At 35.3% G+C, this 20,607-nt stretch overlaps 3 protein-coding genes across 3 annotated transcripts; 2 read left to right on the top strand and 1 right to left on the bottom strand.

Annotated features, from left to right (window-relative positions):
- Window positions 1-1,016: 1,016 nt before the first annotated feature.
- Window positions 1,017-9,597, top strand: RB195_026126 (uncharacterized protein; the record flags this gene model as incomplete). Its single annotated transcript, XM_064214539.1, has 18 exons — window positions 1,017-1,053; window positions 1,286-1,374; window positions 3,051-3,203; window positions 3,287-3,334; window positions 3,419-3,566; window positions 4,827-4,953; window positions 5,434-5,543; window positions 5,598-5,726; window positions 7,892-7,979; window positions 8,053-8,218; window positions 8,272-8,410; window positions 8,477-8,576; window positions 8,641-8,694; window positions 8,752-8,844; window positions 8,900-8,990; window positions 9,054-9,167; window positions 9,271-9,339; window positions 9,433-9,597. The coding sequence occupies 18 exons, from the start codon at window positions 1,017-1,019 to the stop codon at window positions 9,595-9,597; spliced, it is 1,920 nt and encodes a 639-aa protein (XP_064070420.1).
- Window positions 9,598-14,195: 4,598 nt separating this feature from the next.
- On the top strand, window positions 14,196-16,633 carry RB195_026125 (uncharacterized protein; the record flags this gene model as incomplete). Its single annotated transcript, XM_013437443.2, has 7 exons — window positions 14,196-14,224; window positions 14,284-14,380; window positions 14,475-14,565; window positions 15,656-15,764; window positions 15,824-15,949; window positions 16,349-16,493; window positions 16,568-16,633. 7 exons carry the CDS (start codon window positions 14,196-14,198, stop codon window positions 16,631-16,633), a joined length of 663 nt encoding a protein of 220 aa, XP_013292897.1.
- Window positions 16,634-16,940: 307 nt separating this feature from the next.
- Window positions 16,941-20,219, bottom strand: RB195_026124 (uncharacterized protein; the record flags this gene model as incomplete). Its single annotated transcript, XM_064214538.1, has 6 exons — window positions 16,941-16,981; window positions 17,124-17,257; window positions 17,721-17,834; window positions 18,787-18,920; window positions 19,837-19,939; window positions 20,128-20,219. 6 exons carry the CDS (start codon window positions 20,217-20,219, stop codon window positions 16,941-16,943), a joined length of 618 nt encoding a protein of 205 aa, XP_064070419.1.
- Window positions 20,220-20,607: the final 388 nt, after the last annotated feature.

Here is a 20,607-nt window from a genome sequence, read left to right as displayed (position 1 = left end):
TTAAAATTAATTGGGTTGGAGAAAAAATTGCTGTTCCAATCCTCCTTTTTCTATGCAATTCTTCCCTTCCTTCTAATCCTTTTGTTACTCACTCACCTCTCAGGGTAAGGTTAATGCGGTCTTAATGTCAAGTTCATGTCATTATTTACCGTAATATTGGTTTATGTTAAATAGTTATTTCCAAATTTAATATCTTTTCTTTCGTTTTTGTTGTGGATAAGTTGTTACAAAAACCTCCTACAGTACTCGCTTATTTACGGTAACTACCTGCTCTGTAGTAGTGATAACGTTTCTTTTTATCCGAATCCATGTTAATCAGGATTTGTACTGTCAGTATCTGGATTGTGGACGGCATCATCAGCGGTTTTATACTTTTGTATCCATTTATAGCTTAATCTTTGTTCTTCTTCCATGTTATGTTTATGGAGGTCCGAGGTTTGTGCAACGATCACATGCATCAGCTTGTTTGTTGTTTGTTGTTTTCCTCGTCCCCCCACGATGGCATCACTCTCGCGGCTTCGTGTGCTGTTTATTGAGCATAGGGGACCGTAGTTCAGGCGACCTTTGGCTGAAGCGCGCGACGATCGCGTAAACAACAAGGATTTGCGAATGAGCAGCGAGGAACGTGCGCGCAATTGCTGACGTGGTTGGTAGTGGTGGATGCGCGCTTCTCGTTGCACTCAGCTGTCAGCTCACCGCTATCGCTGTGCATCTACGTTTAGGACGGGATATCAGTGGACTGAAGAAATATTTATATATGTATGTATATGTATATATCGGTGGAGGGACCGTTCTATTGTTTGCTGTGCGCTTTTATATCATGTGCGTAGTTCGCGGCATCGGCGTGATAAGGCGGAGACTTATTTGAAAGCAGCCGCCGTCCACCATCACCGCCATCACGCCGTTGTTACTGCTGCCGTATTCCGTCAGCTCAGACGGACGCGATACTTCTCAGCTTCAGCTGAGCCCTAAACCCCCTTCCTCCTCCACCTCATCCTCATCCTCCCATCCCAGCAATGTTACTCAAATGTATACGACCCGCAAGAGTACGAGGTAGGCACAGTACATCCAATTCCATATCCGCATACCCTCACATCGATATTCTGACTTTCTTTCAATCCACATCGCTTCTTTCCTGACATCATCTTATCCATCGATCCATAATTTATCCTTATTTAATGATTTCTTTACGGATTTACGTGATGTGATCACAATTCGTCGTACCGGTAGTTGTAAGATGAATTTCCTCTATAAAATCTATGCGGTACAACATGTTTTTTTTCAGGCCGGCTAGCTGTTTCCGGTGACATGTCCGATGTCGCGGGACAGCATCAATGCGAAGAAAGTCGGCTACCGTACACGGAAGCAGATGCGGTAAGATTTATTCCTGAATTTTCAGTAAGCTCATTGGATAAATCACTTTCCACCTGTTACTATTTAAATGTTTATTCTCCTACTTTAAGAGCCATTAATTTATATTCTACTACATTTATTGTATTGTAAATGAATATTTGTAAAAATGACAGTTTTTCTAAAGTCACTTATGATCTCTTAATTCTTACTTACTACCTCCTGTTTTAATTCCTTTAGTTTTTGACCATGATATGGATTGTTTCTGCAGTAGTTGCAATTGTATCGTCAGTCTCATAAATTTCGTCTATATCCAGCTATCCACTCGATGGTTTTTAGGATATTTTATAGTCGTTTGAGGATATTTAATTTCGATGCCCTAGCCTTTTTCTTTTTTTTTTGTAGCGATGCTGAAGAAGAATGATTTGAAGATTCTCTTCTTTTCTTTTTCGTTTTGAAAATTCCCTTATACTTTTGATTAATATTCGAGCATGTTTATGGTCTAATGGATTCTATTGGTATTAATTTTACGATATAGCTGCATATTAACGTATTATCCCGTCATTTTGAGCTTTTCCCATTCAGTTAAGTGAACGAACCAAGAGATTGTTTAGCCAACTCGTTATTCCGTCATCGTTATATAATAATGGGGGAAAAAAACGAGCAAATAATCTATCCAACACATTTTCCTGCAAGCTACCCTATAGAGAGAGAATTGAGGGGAACGGTATTAAATCTAATTTTTAGAATAAGTAAACTTAGTTGAAAGGGAATCGTACAACATCGATCGTATTTGTTCCTGCAATGATCTGGCGCCATCAGTCCGGTAGCTTCCTGATAACGTACAGAAATTTGTTTTGATTGATTTAAAACTCCACTTTGTGAAAAGACTTTTTGTGGAATTTTATTTCTGGAGGGGAAATACTACGTGAAAATGAACATTCTACATATCGAGTCCTTGAATGCATCCGAATATCGATCTAGGATTTTCGTCTGATCTCCAATTGTGCTATTCGATGGGATTCCGAGGTGCAACTATCCTTTCCTTATTCTCCTTTTTTTGAGGTCTTTATTTCGCGGCTGTATTCTCTGCATCTTGTATCTTATTTGAACTGATCCTTAACTTTTCATTGGGAACAAGTCTTATAGTAATGTTTTACGATTCTATCATGACTAGTACCATTTTGTTCAAGTTTCTCTTCCAGAAAATCTCATTCTCACAAATCACTGACTTATTCAATAAATTTCCAATTTTTGTTTTAAATCTCGGTCAATCTTTTTTGAGTTATATAACTCATTGATTCAATTTGATCTCCGTTTTTTTTCTCTCGCACCTCTGCACCATTTGAGGAAATCAAGTAACCATTCCGCAAATATAAGTGCAATTTTCTCCTAATTAACGTGAGGCGCGGATATTTTTGGTTTTCTGACTTCTCTCAATTTCCCTCATTTTCTGATGATGTGAACTTGTTTCTTTTTCTCATACCCTTGGATATTTTTCGTTTCTGAATTATTCTGAGCTATTCCATAACGACGGTTTTATCCTGAAAAGTGGTTTTTGAGATTTAGATTATACATGCATATAAACCAAAATTATTCTCTATTATTCTATGTCAACAAACGTCCTTCTTCACCTCACTTTTCTGGGTGTGGCAACTTCCGTAAACGGAACCTGCTAAGTTTCATCAGTTGAATTTTAGTTATCATCGTTTTCGTGTACATTGTTGGAGTTGGACGAGAATAAGGGATTATCGCTGAGGTTACGTCCAAATGGTGTAAAACTTCCACGATTGCGGAAGAAAGCGTCCGATTTTGTGTTCTTACGAATTCTCGGTGAAGGAGCGTACAGTACGGTAAGTTCGACGTGGATAAAATAGTTTTCACTTTTTTAGTTCTTCGATCTAGTTTTGCCGAAAAAAGATAATCACACTTATAGGTCTATCTTGCACGTGAACTTCGTGGTGGACAAACACAAGCGATAAAAGTTAGTTTGTATATATGTGTGTCGATTTTTGTTTTCCGTTTTCATCAGATTTATGTGGAGTATTTTCTCGAAATTCCTTTTCAGGTAGTACAAAAGGATTTCTTGATCCGGCATCAAAAATTAGCCGCTATAATTCGGGAGAAACATGTTCTAGCTTCGTTAAACTACGAACGTGGTGGTCATCCGTTCGTAACACGACTTTACTGCACGTTTCGCGATCCAGAACGATTATGTAAGTTTGGATAGACGTTTTCTTTTTTTTTGAAGTTTTTCCAGAAAAAAGACCGGTCAAGCATCAAAAAATTGAGATGTAGAAGTAGATTAGTGACTCACGTGTACTCAGCTATCTTTTTCGAATGACGTCAGGTTAATTTGCTAGGATTTCTGCTAACTTCCGTCCCTTTCTGCAGCAGCGCTGACCAATTGTTTTGCGTCCGTTTGTTCCTTGTTTCTGACGTTTTCGCTGATGTTTCGATGTTTTCGACTCGAAAACGTCGAAAGCATGTGGACATCTCATTCTATTATTCATTCTAGTTTACGTGTTGATGAAATATGTGAGTACAAAGAACGAGCAAACGTCCGAAGATAAGCTTCGCTTGACATTCCCGCTCACAAAACGTGGATGTCCATCGGATCGGCTCACCACTTTTTTAAGTTTTCATGTACTTACGGAGTTGTTTGCATGCGTCTCATTTTTGGAATTAAGGGACTGACGATTTAACAATGATTTCAATTACTTCACTACGTATATCCCTCTTTGCTTAGAAGTAATAATTGCTTTTTGTCACGATTTTTTTTAACAGAGGGATTAGAGAATTTTTAACAACAGCTACAGATCATCTCGCTCATAGTTATGGGTATCTACTATAGCTGTGTCCACTCTATCCGCAAAGTTGTAATCACAAATCTGAAAGAAATAAGTGTGAAAAAATTAGAAAATAAATGAGGGACAGCGAGGAATGACCGTTTAAAACTGAAGTGTGATCCCATCAGTTTCCGTGAAATTACTCCTGCTCTCTTATTCACTATTTCTTATACTTTCAGATTAGTATAATTCGTAAATTTGCCTCATTTTCAATGAATTTCCATTCAAGGATAGTGTTTCAAGTATTCTAAAAGCACCCACAATTTTCCTCATAAAAGATATCAAACGTCTTTAAACGGTGTTTCTGTTTTTTTTTTTCGTTTTGTTTTTTTTTTTCTGTTAGAAAGTGAAAGAATTGCTGCCTTGGATTTTAAAGTCTTGACCGATGTAGGAGGTTTTGAAGATTAAAGGGAATAATTCGTGGAATATTTCCAGTTGGAGTTGCTGATGAGATCTTCTACAGAATCATTGTTGTTGTCATTTCTTCATCGAATTATTTATTAAATTATCCTTAGTTTGATTATTTTTAGTGAGATTAATGGTAGTTACTTTTGAGGAAATCCTTTGAGTAACTGTCATTGACTGTCATTAGCTTTTTACTTCTTCAAAATATTTTGTAGTATTTAGATTTCGTCACCGACGTAGCTCATTACGGTGAACTTCTGGTCACACTTAATCGGTTAGGATCATTTGATATCCCAACCACACGTTTCTACGCAGCAGAAATTGTCGTCGCACTTGAATTCATTCACAAGTACGTTTCATTTCTCTTGTGAATGCATTTTAACGAGAAACACATGGTTTTTTTTTCATTCCCTTTTTTTCCCTGGCCTGCGTACATCGCGTTTTTTCTTCTGTTATGATATTGTTTGTCTATGTGTACGTGGGTGGTCTATATGTGATGGCATAATAGCATAAGATGACGCGAACAGTTCGTTCTCCTGAATATGTTTGCATTTTGATTCTCGTACATACGTCTGAAGGATTTTCAACGCCCTTCTTTTTTGTGTTGTCATTCTGAATCTGATTTCTTTACGTTAAATGATTGAAACGAAAATTTTAAGGGGTATGTAAATCCTTTGAGGAATGTAGAACCTCGTTCATAAGTAGATTTTTGATGAATGATGTAAGGAAAAAGATTAAGGCTACGCACTTATGAGATGAAGCTACCTATGAGACCTTATTTTGAGCCTGTTACCTCTATGAGGTAACAATCGCACTGCTCGAATTTTAGATATGGTGTCGTTCATCGCGATCTCAAACCTGAAAATGTGCTCATCCGAAAAAATGGCCATATCATGCTCACCGATTTTGGCAGTGCACAAATTTATGATGAGAATTTATGTGAGTACAATCAATTTTCAGCGCTTTTTCGAGCAAAATCCGAACTTATTCCAGTTATTGACTACGAGGAAGAAAACGACTCTCCAGCTCAACTTAAAAAAGTGCGACAAATTAGGAGATTCGCAGAAGCAGTTGCATCCAGTAGTGCTAGCTCGTCAATTGAGTCAGACGAACACCTGGGAGGTTAGTGAGGGATATTGTAACAATGAGGAAAGACGTAGGGAAAATTTTGTAAGAGAAAGAGGAGTTTGTTGTTTTGTGTTGTGTTTTCTACTAATACCTAATTTTTTAATGATATTCTAAGAACTGTGTTTCTTTTTTTCAGACTGATGCATTGTACTGTAAGCGATATAACTGTATTGAGGCTAGACTGTTTGTGGAAATTTGCTTTCCTTTCATACAAAAAGCTTTTGAAAAGGGAGACCTAGTTATGTGCAAATTCTTTGTGTATTTTTTAAAGAGATTTTAAAATAATTCTGGTAACGAATGTGGAAAAGCTGGAGAAATCAAGAGATTTTCTATATGGGGTGAAATATTAGGTTGTTACGTGATTTGAAAAGTTATTTAAGACCGCTGCTTACTTGGATTTGTAATTTTCGACATTCCAGAAAAAAAGGCGGTAGTCTGTCATTTGTCAAACTCAGAATGTGCCTTCAAAAATTTTTTTTTGGTTATGTTTTGGATCATTTAGAGAACGGAATTTTCCAGAACGTAAAAAATGCCCAATTCGAGTTTGTTTCGTTTTTCGACAGAGGCGTACATTGATCTGATGGGGCATTCTACTTGAATAAATACAGAACTTCACAAAATCCAGTTTACTGAGATTTACCGTATCAGCCATTGTAAAATCTAAGTACCGTATCGCTGTTTTTATGTATAAAGCGGCTAATCTGCTTAATCGCTCCTAGTAATCCTTTTGTCTCAAAGATCAACCAGTGCGTAACAAGCGAAAACATAGCTAATATGAAAAAAGTTGAAGAAGAGATTTCTCTTAATTATAATATCCCATTTTTAGGAGTCTTGAGGCTTGTTTATTGTCTTTTATTTTCTGTTTACATTATGTTATTTTCTCATCAAACTTTCAAGGATGCTCTTTGTTTCATTCTGTCTTTCACATGGATCCAGAGTTTGTTTTGTATTTCGTTCAGCAAAAATTGTTATCTTTCTAATCTTTCTATTAATTACTAGAAGAACTCTCCTGTACAAAATTGATTGGATTTTCCAGAAATATACATAGATTTCATCTACTGTACTGATGCCACTGCACATCATTGTTATCGTCAAACTTCATTCAACGTCTTCTTCCGTTTATTTTCCTTATCCTCGTTTTAATGTTCAGCATGAATTTAAGAATTCAAGCAGTTAGTTAAATCGTCACATTTTCATAATGAGGACACCCACGGATTACATTCGTTCTCTGCTTCTTTTTGATAGTTTCGTTATGTGAAATGGGGAAAAAATCAAAAAAGGAGTATACACGTAGTGATCTTGAACTTTCCTTCAAATTCACGAAAAAAGAAGTTTTTTTTTGATTTTTTCCAAGTTTTCCATGTTAAACAATATCTTTCGCTTTTCTACATATGGTTTTCTTCCTAATTTTACTTCCACTGGGTAATTTTCTTTCCATAACAGGTGATTTTCAGACTTTCCGAAGTTCCTCCTCTCATGTATTTCTAGGTCTTTCTAGGAATCATCATTGTTTTCAATATCGAGCGTTCATTTAGGTCTGATTCGTTTCTCCATACTTCATTGATTAGATCACGATCTATGTAATCTCCACGATCCAGAAATTGATCTCTGACATAGTAAAATCGGCTATTTCCTCTAATTCGCTTGTTCTAGCAACTACTGGAAACTTTGGAATTTTTTTCTTTCCAAGTCTAATAGGAAGTTTTGTAAAGTTTGAGATTAGAGATATTTTTGAGCAAATATTCCTGAAAATGCACTTGGATCGTTCACAAACATGTATGACCTTCAAATGGAACCGAAACCGGTGCAAACGACAGTTTAAAATAGTGAAAATCAAAAGAGAATAATTCAAAATCACTATTAGGTCTTATTTATCAAAATCCTGGTTCGTTCAGTGAGGATTTTATTCTTTTCATAAATAAATTTCAAATAGCTAGCCGTGAACGATAACACATAGTCTTTTATCTTTATCATTTAGACCGAAAATTTTAAAAAAATTGGAAAAAAAAGAATGATAAATAAATGTAGTGTAAATGTGTATAAATGGAAGAGCACATCTGCTGTCACAATAGCAGTATGTAGACGGGTGCAGACCGTTTATTTCTGGATTTAATCCTTTCTTTAAGTGAATATTTGTTAATTAAAGATGGTTTTTTAAGTTTCTGAACATGCACGTCGCGCTACTTTTGTCGGCACAGCTCAATACGTTAGTCCAGAGATGTTGAGAGGTGACGATGTCGGACCACCGTTAGTTCTTGCTTCTGAATCCTGGAAAGAATTTTTAAGAAAGCTGTGAACACTTTAATGATTCTATTTATAGGTGTGACTACTGGGCTCTAGGCGCAATGATATTTCAAATGATCTCCGGCCAGGCTCCTTTCCGTGCTATTAACGACTTTCATCTGATGAATAAGATACAAAAACTTGATTTTTCATTTCCACCTGGTTTTCCCGAAGTTGCCAACGATTTGGTTTCGAAGCTGCTTGTAAGCCTTTTTTAGTGCTCTTACTCGTTTTCCTCTTAAAATAAGTGTATCAGGTGCTGGATCCTTCCATTCGTTTGGGATTTAACAATGTGGATTGTTTGAAGACGCACGATTTCTTCAACGGTGTAGACTGGAAGAACATTGTTGAAATGAAACCTCCAGATATTCTTGCTCCTCTTCCTGCTGGTCTGGGTATGTTCAGTATTTCAAATAATATAATAACTCTCTACAAATGATAGGTACCTTGTAATTTTTCAGAAGAGGCCGAAATGAATCCGGAGAGTATGCCTGAACCAGGCCTGGACGAGAAGGCTCTTAATCGTTTGATGAACTTGTCGTTGATGGAAATGGAGCCTTCGTATGTATTATTTCACGAAACTGTTTGCTGTTTTGTTTTGAATCTTCACCTTTCACATTTTCAGGAAGCAACTCTCTTTGGGCAGTGAAATTCTAAACAATGCCGTAGATATCCCAAGGTACAGTAGTCACGTAAGATATCCACTTGTTATTTGTTCGAATCCTATGATTTTTAGTGACATGATCGAACTTCCTAAAGTTGACAAAAAAGCCCTGGCTGCAAGGCAGCGTAAACTGGAAAAGCAAAGAAAGGAAAATCCTTATCATTTGTAGGTTTTGAAGTGTACGTAGCTCTCTTATTTTATTAATGTAACCATTTTTCAGGTTTGTACAAGACAATCTGATCATCCGTTCCGGTTTCATAGACAAAAAGAAAGGATTATTCTCTAGGCGAAGAATGTTTTTACTTACCGAGGTGATCTAAATTTATACTATGAAATTTTGGGAAAGATTTTTTTTTGAAGCTGAATTTTTACAGGGACCTCATCTATTTTATGTGGATCCGAATACGATGGAATTGAAAGGTGAAGTACCATGGTCTCCTTGTATGCGAACTGAAGTGAAAAATTTCCGGACTTTTTTTGTGCATACGGTAAGTAGTATTTTCTGAAGAAGGATCTTCTCAAGAAAATTGATTTTTCATAGATTTAACATCAAAAAATTCTTCTATGATTCCTAGATCTGTTTATTTTCAGCCAAAACGAATTTACTATCTTTTCGATCCAGAATCAAGAGCACTTGAATGGTGCAAGGCAATCGATCAGGTTATTTATTTATTATTTACGTATTCATTTTATGGACTATGTAGTTGTATGATTTTGAAAGAAATGAATAGCGCAATAATAGAATTTGTTCAGCTCAAAGCAAGATATGCGGATAAAATTGCCGAATCCTACGAGAAGGCAGTAAAAGATGGTACATTTGGTGTAAATAAGTTCAAAAAATCCAGTAACTACTTCGGAGATAAGCGAAAGAAGGATGAAACCTTATCCAAGACAGAGGGCGGAGGTTCACATCGATAGATGTAGACTTGTACTCTTCACTCGTATATCTGTAAAGTAGCCCTTATTTTCCACTTGTTTCGCTGGTTCTTACTCGTTTTTTTGAAATGTCGAAATAGGAAAAAAAAATAGGGTAGAACTAACAACCGTTGTTTATATTTGGTGAAATTCTACGATCTGAGAAATCTATTGAAGTCATAACATGAAATTATGAGATTATCTGCAGTTAATTTTGAAGAAACCTTTATCAATTTTTTTTTTTGATGTGATCATCCACGTCATCCGTTCTGCATTCATTCTCTTTGCTTGTGTCATTCATAATTGTAGACTTTAGTATTAAAAAAAACATTGTATTGTGTTTGCTTCCATTTCTTTCGAAATCGTTTTCGAAGTCTAATTTCGGGAATGCCTGCTGTGTTCGAGTTGCGGTTAATAATCCATTCATAACATTTTTTTTTGTTTTGTTTGTGTAACACCTGATATTCTTCCAGTCGCCACATATTTTTTTTCGTATGTTTTTTTTTCATGTGTGATACATTTATTGTTCAATTGTTCTTACTTTAATATATCAACAAATCTAGTTTGTATCCTTACATCTGCCCCTGTATACTACTCACCCAACGTTTAACAGAGAAACTAATACTATTATTATTATTATTATGAAAACTGGTTGACATTTTATTCATATACATATACAGCCCATGACTTCCACGTTGGTCAAGAATTGTATTACGGGATCATTATATTCTATATTATTCGTTCATGTTCTACACATTTGTAGTAGCATACAGAATTCCTCCAACCGGTATTTCATTTTGAGTGTTTTTTTTTCCCACATATATTATTAAACCTAAAAGATATTAGTTTTATTCGTTCATCATTAGCCTTACGTCTCTCTTATTATACTCGCTCTTCTATGCTTTATTAATAAAATTTCCCAAAAAAAAATGTTGATATTTAACTATTATATGGATTTCCAAAGATGAATTGTAGGATAATGTTCCTTAACAGTTGAAGTGAAGAAGAATCAATATGATCTGCAACAGATTTCTTCTATTAAAAGCCTGAAAATTCGCGCGATACCAGGTCAAAATCGGGATTCTTTCCGGAATTTGTGACATCATATAACACGTCACGAATGTGTCACTACGTTGTATTGGGTGTCGTCGAACGATTAGCACGATTGATCCAAGTTAAGGAAAGTTTCCGGAGAAAAATGACTCATTAATGTGTTAAGTGTTGAACGTTTCAGGAAAATTTGTATGTGAGAAGTTCAAAAGTAGAGTTATTTTAACTGAATTCTCCAAGAGACGGATAGCAATGCTTCCAAAGAATTTGTGGAAAATTTGATGAATTTGATCAAGGAAATTTTTTAACGAATTTGAGGGAGAGAAGCAGCTAAAAATTGATAGACCGAGTAGTAAAGAAATGGTTGAAAAGGCTTTCAAAGATGTCAAATGACGTCAATTCAATTTTGTAGTTTTTACGGATACATGGGTACTGTAAAAGTAACAAGTAGGATACTGTACGAAGCTTCCTTAAAAGATACGATCAGTGAGAAATGAATGGCTGATGACATTTATTTTCATATTTATTAAATCATTCAGGATTCCCCGAATTGGCTTTCATTGTAGGTGAAATGGTCGTTATTTTCACCCTTCATGGCATGGCACAAACAATTTTTCTCGAGAAAATTGATCGAAGGGGAGAATTTTATTGCCGATGCTTCCAATCGAATTTGTTGATATTATTAGATCAATAGCGTTCATCGTTCGTATTCCACGCACTATTTTTTTACTGTTGTCATTTTCTGGAGTGATTTGTGATGAAAACGTTATCAGAAGCAAAAATCGGCAGTGTCAGGATCCAAACATGACAGAGACAGAGGTATGTATTTTAGGGATTTGGGGGATTTCATTAGCTCTTTAAGGATTCCTACAATTACTACAATTACACTGTAATTAAGTATACAACCGATATTATAAACAAAGGACTAAAATAATTACGGAAAAGGATCTTCAAAATATACGTAAATGCTGAGATAGAAGTCTCCTTCAGTTTTTTTTTTCGAATTATTCATTAATCCTTTTTATTTACATTTTCAAAATATCGGAATCTCTGCGCATTTGTGTAAATATCTACGGAACCTTTTCAAAATATAAGCAGTAATATAATTATGTTGCTGTTTATTCGACTTCGACAAAAAATGGGGGAAAAAGGGAAAGGGCTAAATTCCTCAGGGGTTTAGGGGTCTTTAGAGGTTCTCAGTTTTTTTTTTCAGACGTCTTAATAAGAACGTGATTATCACGTTTACACTGATAGGAAATAACGCAAAAAATTCGGGAACAACATTCGTGCGAAAAGAAAATCTTGGTAGCAAAAGAATTACCAGTAACATCCAACAATACAAGTATCTGATTCAGAACTTGATTGAAATAGTCAGAACTCGGAGCTAAAGACAATTCAAGAAAAACTAATTCAGATTTTTTTAAAATTCAGTGTCTCTTGCACTTCCGACTTTGAAATAAGCAATATTTATGGATCGGATGCAACTGTTATCATATTTTTCATTTCCGAAGCAAATCATATGTTTTCTGTCGAGAAAACTTTCGCACATTATATTAATTTTTTGTTCCGTTACGTAATCGCATGGGACATCCGTGGAATTATCAGAATGTGGTCTGGTAGCGGACTTTGTCCTTTCCGAGACCGTCGGGAGTGTATAGAGCCGATGAAAAACGGTGACACACTGTGACTCGTAAAGAATTTTCCTTTTTTTTCTCGACATTCCTCAAATTTGAGTGTCATAAAGGGAACTGAAGGGACTGTTCAGGTGGACACGTGATTTGACTGATATCGACATTCGGCGGGAAGAATTTTAATTTTTAGATTGTCACAAAGAAAAAAATTTCCCCGTTAGAACCCGAATTTAAATTCTAATCCTACTCGTTTCTCAATAACATTGCTGTATTAATCTATTTCCTAGAGATGGATTAATTGTTACCTTGGTAGTTTTTTTTTCACCAGTAAAATTTTGTTGGATGAATTTATGGATCGCAAGTGGCAGGTACGGTCAGTCGTTTCCTACATTCTGCCGACTTTTGTTTTCCGAAGTCTTCGAATTCTTGGAGAGCATTAATGTACTGATAGCGATCACCTTATCGCCACCTTCTGAAATGCACACTCGAATTGATTTCAAAATAGAGTCTGTCACGGTGCTTACATCATCATTTTCTGGAATTATTCCTCTTTTTTTCCATTACACATGTTTTTTTAGGTGTGTTGCATATAGATATTAAGATTTCTCTTAGTTACAATGAAAAATACATTTTTTGGTAATTTACTGGCTAATTTGGGCTTTAGTTTTACCTATTTATTTATAGCCTATGTATTTTTTAAAAATATCTTGTTGCTCTCGATTTCTTTTAACCGGTTCTGTCTGGTATAGAGAAAGCACCCTTTTCATTTAAGAAGTAAAAAAAATTCATCATTAAGTGATGGTTGCGCCTTGAACAATTCGAATTTCCCCCTATCATTTAGATCTGATCCCTCAAATACATGCCCTCAATTGACTCAGCTTTTCCTTTAATTTCCCGTTCCCTTCCAAGCCGACAAATACTTGTTCCCTATGATCTTGTTCTTCAATTTGGCAATAGAAGCCACTACATAATGATTTTTTCAAGAAGCGCAGCCACACATTCACGTGGTAAATTTCTGGAGGATTGCAAAAGGTGAATCCCAACTCTGCGAAGAATATCGAACGTTTTCACTTAAGCAAGAATCAAAAGTTCCTGATTATGACATCATATTTCTCCTTCTTTTTCTTCATCTGACATTTCCTTTGCCAATAATTCACGCGTGGTTTCCAGCATTATCCCAAAATGTACAGCTGAATTAGTGCCTACAAATTCTGTAAGGAATTTTTGGGAGGTGAATAAAATTTACAGTGAAACGTACCACAGCAACCAGGATCTTGTATTAACCATTTCATCATTTCATTAATTTACTTTACGAAGGAAATTATCAGGACTAGAGTGGTTCTAACAGCGGTTTCAAGGAAAACATCCAAAAAAAGAGGTAAACAGGAATGATCCTATCACGATTACTTTTGATATCAGAGGAAGGATTGACAGCCCAGTTCAAATAATCTTTAGCTATTGAGTCAGACAGTCAGGAGACTTTGCAAAGAACTTGATAAATTCTTTTGAATTTTTATGTCATATTTTGAGAAGATTAATTTTTTGAGGTCGAGTAGCATAAGATCGACGTGCCTCATAGTTTTTTTTAAATGTTATGCCTTTTTTTCTTTTCTTCAAAACAACAATCTGTTTCTATTTATATGCATCAATGTCCGCCAACGCATAGTACTTTTATCTCAATAACAAATATGTCAACACGTTTCACCTAATGTTAGCGATAACCTTCAGTGACTTTAGAATTCTGGACTCTGGTACCGTAATATTGCACTGTGTTCCACGAAATCTCTTTGTTTTCTTCCTTATTTTCATTACTATCTAATTCTTCTTCTATACCAATATTCCATAAATGCGTAAATTCCTTTTCGCTTCAGTTAGTGGCACGTTCCATAAAGTGTCTCATTTCGGCTGCCTCAAGAAACAATGGCTGTTAAACGTGGTGATATTGACAAGTAACTTCTCACTTATTCAGATTATTTAGGAAATAAGAAATATCAATGCATGTTTTTAGTTTCCCAAATCTTAAGCCCATATCTAACCAAGGAAATGAAAGATTGAGGCTTAAAATGGTTGATTTTGACGCCGAAATATTGCGAATGAACTCCGAGGTGAGATTTTGAGTGATTGGAGTATGGGCTATATTAAAGTTGAAGTAAGGCAAACAAACGTGCATGGATACGAATCGATGTTCATCAATTTCAGGCTCTTGGCTGTACAAATAGAATGGTTGGAGAGTTGGAAAAGATCAACGAAGAAGGTGTGATGACGCTTGCAGCTCTTGAAAATCAGGATGGTAAGATTATAGTTAACTTTATACCATCAATGAACTGTTTATAAAAAGTTACAAAATTACAAAATGATAGCGCTAAAATTTGGTTAGACTATATCCGTCTTTACTCGAGTTCTGTGCAAAAATTCAGCATACCACCCTTTTTTATGCAAAAATTCAGCATACTACATTTTTTTAATTGTTAGATTCAAGGAAAGTTAGATTTTATTTGGTCGTAACCTCTTCTAAAACACTTTTTTCGTTGCTTTCTTTATTTTTTTAATGTTTGTATCAGAAAATTCACAAAAGCCTTTTGGTCTGAATTATTGGATTTGCGGGCATGAAATCCAAGGTATTTCTAGTTATGGAAGCTTTATTGGATAGTTAATGGAAATATTTTAAGGAATGATACTGTGAGAAAAAAAACTATATAGTTTTTTAGTAGAATAAGGTGCAGTTTTTTCTGATTTTAATGGATTTCTAGCAAATACAAAAAGAACAGCTGAAACCGTTCCCATGTAGCATCTATTTTTGAAGTTAGCATTCATTGATTGACCTATTATATTCATTGATAAACAAGCCGTTTCGTATCCGATCGGTAAAACGTCAATTTTGAATCAATTGCTTCGAATTGATGAATTTAGTGAATTTCTAGAAAGAAAAAACTTAAGTCATTACTTCGCAGCTTCAATCAGAATCACTAGAAATTTATCAAAACTGTCGAAATACATTTGTTTGTTTATTTTTTCAAGTTACCTCTCAAAAGTCATATCGGAGTAAAATGTATTTATAGAAGTACTGTACTAAGATATAAACCTCAAACCTTGAAGTTTCGAGTTGTGCCCTTTTCCTATCTTATCTGAATGTTCTTTTTTTTTTACAAATGCGAATTCCATCAGCTGCAATTTAAATGCTTCCTCTTCTTATAGTTCAACACTTCAAAAAAAGTTAGTACCCTTTTTTTATCCGAAGTACGTTGATTATGAGTGATTGAGAGACGTATGTAATCAGCTGTATTTCCTCGCACTTTTGTCTCTCCCAAATTATTACCACAATATTTTCTGTGATTACAAAAATTATACCTCAAAATAAGTTGATAGAATCGAAATTTCAGAACAACTAGATAAGCTTGAGGAGAATCTCCACCAAATAAATGACGACATATCAGCAGTGAAAAATGACATTAAAAAGATGGAACGTTGTTGTTGTTTCAATTTGTTGTGGTAAGTGATTTATAGAGATTTTCCAGAACCGTTCTAATATGTAAATAAAATGTTTTTAGTTTACCGCTGAAACGATTCCGAAGAAACAAAGACAAAGATATGAAAGAACGAATTGTAGCGTCATCAATAGTAGTGAACCATAGATCTTCTAATCGTAAAGGAAGAGATGGCGCTTATATACCCAGGTAAATTATTTCTGGAGTGAACTGATCCAAGTTTTTGTAGAACCTTTTTGAGCATGGACAGTATGAAAATAAAGTTTAATGAGTCAAATAAAAAAGTAAAATATAATAAAGTAATGAGTGTGAAAATTTGACTCCGAGGCAATTTTCGAGCGATTATCTTCTGAAGGCAAATTTATTTGAGAGATTCCTAAAGGGAGAAAGATACGTACAAAATAATAAAAATATATTATATAAGATATAATGCCACATATTAATGCATTTAATAAGAAGGATGTGAATGGAAAATGATCTGAGAATATGTAGAGAGATATTACTGGAAGCAGGACTAATCCGTATAGTATAAGCTTAATTGATCCTTTTTATAACAGAAAAAAATTTCTCTGTATACTCTCCTTCCAGATTAACAGATGACGCTGTTGAAAATGAGATTGAGGATAATCTTCGCCAAGTCGATGAAACTCTCAACTCTATTAAACATTTAGCGGTTGATATTAATGTACAATTGAGTATACAAGAGCCAAAACTTGATCGAATACGAGATTTGGTGAGTTTCTGGAAGAGATAGTCATTGTTTATACACAAATGCTCACACGGTAGCGTTTATACTTTTTCTTTCAGATGGAAAATAGTGATTTGGCGATGGGCGGAGCAAATGAGAGGGTTAAACGATTGTTGTCAGAATGAGTTCAGGATCTTGTATGGTTCTCAATAATCCATATTTATTCAGCATATTACATTTTTTTTTGTTTTTCTTTTTTCTTTTTTCGTCTGTAATGTCCATGACCATCTTTCCAATCAGGGTAACGCTTTATTTTCCATTACAATACATTTAAAAAAAAATCAATTTCATGTACACCTCATTCGTTACTATGATTGCCGTGCAATATATGTACATGACTGTGCCAATTTTTACGCATGTTATCATTGTAATATACAAGTAAACATCGATCCGTTTCGATACTGTTTTCGGCCATTATCGACTTTAAGTCCATTAGGCGAACGAGTAGAAATAGCGATGAGCTCCATAGCGGGCTGAAAATTTCAAAATATCTTATTTTCAAGGTTTTTTCCTAGAATTATATCACAAAATTCCGGAACCTTTTTTTAACACCAATGTATGACTGAAACTATTGGAAACTCAAAAAAACGTTTACTACTGAAATCCGCAACTAACCAGCAGGTAGATAAACATCAGCCCAATCCTTTCCATATCTTCCATACGCTGACGGTGTGATCCATTTCTTATCCAGAGTTTCGAAATCAATGGTACCATTTCGATACATATCAATCGCGCGTTTGATATTAGACCTTAAAAAATTTTTATCCATTTGAATTCTAAATCCTTCCCTAAACAAATTCTTCATGAAGAGTGGATAGCAGAAATATTTCGAGGATGTACTCATGTTACATGACGAACATCAAACAAATCATACGGAAGAGGGTGGGTCACAATTGAAATATCGATCAATATATACTGTAACTACCTCTGGAATGGCAGAAGAAAAGTCAATAACTATGTACTGTTTTTGCAAAGGTTTTAGAGCAGATTTTTGAGAAAGTGGTTATAAAATTTCTTAATTATATTACCATTTACTACTTCTTATTTACACTATTATAATATTTACTTATATATTACCACTTATTCTTTTTTTTATTTCTAGAGGCTTTTTGAAATCAAAATTCAGGTATCCTCGTTCATATTATCAATAACATCCTCCATATCCTCTTGGAAGTATTTCTCTTCTTTTTTTATCCGGGTAAAGATGCTCACCTATCCATTTGCCATGGTCGCCAGCTGTTCCATAGGGGTCTGTCGTAGTTAGGATCACGGTGACGACGCCAGTATGTTGGATTTAGCCAGTCCACATACCATTTGTATCGAGTCCTAAACGAGTTTTGAGTTTACATGAATTCTTGTAATCCTAAACCTGCCGGGCTGGTTCTTTTCTTGATCATTCCTACTTCTTTCGGGAAGTGAAACTTGCTACTGAGGATTTATGGGATAATCAAAGAAAGTAGTAGTTACTGTTCACTCCCATTATAAACTATATGGATAGCCATCTTATATTTTTTCTTATATAAAGCTTAAATTTAACTTCTTCAAGAGTCGTTCATATTTCTCAGAAGGATTACTACAGTTCAACCTATTGCATGTAGTTTTAAAGGATGATTTCGGGAATAAAAGATATATGTATTATGTTCATAAAACATAGATCACTTCTTTTCTTTTGATTTAATGGGGCCACTTCTTTTTAGCAGCCACTGATAAATGTTTAGAACTTATCTCAAGGCTCTGTTTAAAAAAGTCTATAAACACGGTTTTTTAAAAATTTCTGAGCTCAATATGCCAAGAATATTTTTCAAGGAACAAGTATTTACAAAATTGGAATCACCCATTGATCATTTAATAAGAAGGTAAGGTAGAAAAAGTTTGAAAAACTTTTTTTTCAACGAATCTCAAGTTGTTTTTTCTTGCGGATATTCTCAGTGACTGGATCAGTATTGTAATGTTACAGATGTTCAGTTGGTTGCTGTAAAAACCTCGACAACATGAGAGGGAGTTGATCGTATGATTAGTTCACAAATTAGTGAATACCGGTACTTGCTTGTCATTTCTTCTCTCCGTTCATCTACATTTTTTGCTCTTTTTTCTCTTTCGTAGAGAAGTACGTGAGAGAGCTAAGGAAATTCCTAGCTGAGAAATTTTTTTTGTTTTTTTTCCCACTAAAAGAAGCGAGGTTAGGTTGTTGACTCAAATTTATCATTCAGCTGTATTCTGATGATTTTTTGATATTCTAAATGATAGCTTAAAGAAATTGGAAATGAGAACTACTGACCAGTAATCCGGATATGTGAATCCTAGGCTGTGTGGAATTGGATCTACATAAAGAGCACGACGAGCCGCATAACGATACGTTGGCCAGTAGAAAGGTGTGTAGAAATTGTAACGATCGACATTCCAATCGTCTAGCTGGAAAAAAATCCTTATACGATACGAATGGGAACGAAAAGAATGGAATCAAATTTGTGTAATTCCAGGTGGATGCACTATTGATAGGTATTTCTATCTGTTACGGAAAAGCACTTTGACGTAATGTGTGGATAAGCAGCGGCGTGTTACACATCCCAACGAGATTCCTTTGAACGTTTTCCCGAAAAACTAGCTATCGATAGGATTACACTTGTGCTGCTTGACAATGGTTACTTTACGTTGAAGAAATACTTATCGAAGAGAGAAATTGGTTAAGTTGAAGAGGATATGATATGATCCTTGAATTGTTCGGATTCCTGGTTGTCCTGTATTACGTATATTTTTTTGAGAAAAAAATCCAACGAAAGATTACTTTTTGATTGAGGCTGGCAGTTCTACAGATTTTTAACTAAACCAAATCATTTCTGAAATCTTTTGACTTGAGTTACGACGATTAAACAAATCTGAATATCTTTGCTCAAACAGTAGCTCGCTCCACAACTAGTAAACATATGCTGTGTAGCTTTTTTTCCTCCAAACAAAGGAATTAAAGAGGCCAGAGTCACAAGCAGACACAACTTTGATTCCGTTGATCCAGTGGAAGATCCAGAATGATGAAGAATAGGTCAAAAGTTTATAAGGCACGTGTCTAGTTTAGATTAAGAGGAGATCTATATACTGCCCATGGAATATCTTCCACGAGTTATCAAAACGGATAGAACTGAGGAGTTGTATTTACTGAGAAACGAAAAAAAGAGCTCTTCAGTAGCACCAATATTTTGTTGCTACTTCTGTACCCTAATTTATACGGTAATGGAATACTGAGCCATCTACGTCCGCTAAATTTTGAGAAGAACTAAGATTTTAGCAGGAATACTTTCTATACTGTTAAACTGTTAAATACTGGTAAACTTACCGTATCGTAGTTCTTCCTGTACTTGTAGAGCGTAGAACCGGTAGCTCCTGAGTACCTATCACCACCAACATAGAAGGTCGAGAGGTTAGGTACTGAGGAAACTCTTAAATACTATCTATTATTAGGAAGGAATCAAACAGCGAAGAGAGTATGCACCAAAATAACTGATGAACCCCAAATAAAGAAGGATTTTTAAATCTGTGGATAAGCCTAAAAGAGTTACCTACGGATAACCTTTGTGAACTGTTTGATCCGTTTTTACCAAAATAAAATCAGTTAGAGAAAACTCGCCTCGTAAGAGTAGCGACAGTCCCGAATCTTTCCACGGAACGTGATCGTGGAAGACAATGCGGTGTACGTGCTCGATATGCTGGAGCTGACATAGTTGGTCGAGGTCACAAACGACCACCCCCGAAGATGTAAGCACCACGGATCGGGAGAGGAGTTGAGGGCGGTTCCCACCAAGCAGTCAGCCAGCAGTCAGCAGTCACCTCAACGCACATCCCACGCATACACCAAGAAAACATCCCAGTATCACACAAATCCAACAACGTACGATAACACTAGATAAAAAAAGGGATAGCCGGACCATGGAGGTATCGAGTTGTCGTTATAGACACCACTTAAGAGTATTCTTAACTCGCTCTGATACAATAAATTTACCAAATTAGTTATCATAAAGAAATCAAATCATCAAGAATATGTGATTTTTAGTTAAACTAGATGGGAATGTTTCTAACTGTTTATTGTAATAATATTTAAGGTTCCTTG

Source organism: Necator americanus, chromosome X (assembly GCF_031761385.1).
Source record: "Necator americanus strain Aroian chromosome X, whole genome shotgun sequence".
NCBI classification, from domain to species: domain Eukaryota; kingdom Metazoa; phylum Nematoda; class Chromadorea; order Rhabditida; family Ancylostomatidae; genus Necator; species Necator americanus.
The sequence above is the reverse complement of the archived record's forward strand: the minus strand, read 5'-3'. Positions and strand labels throughout refer to the sequence as shown.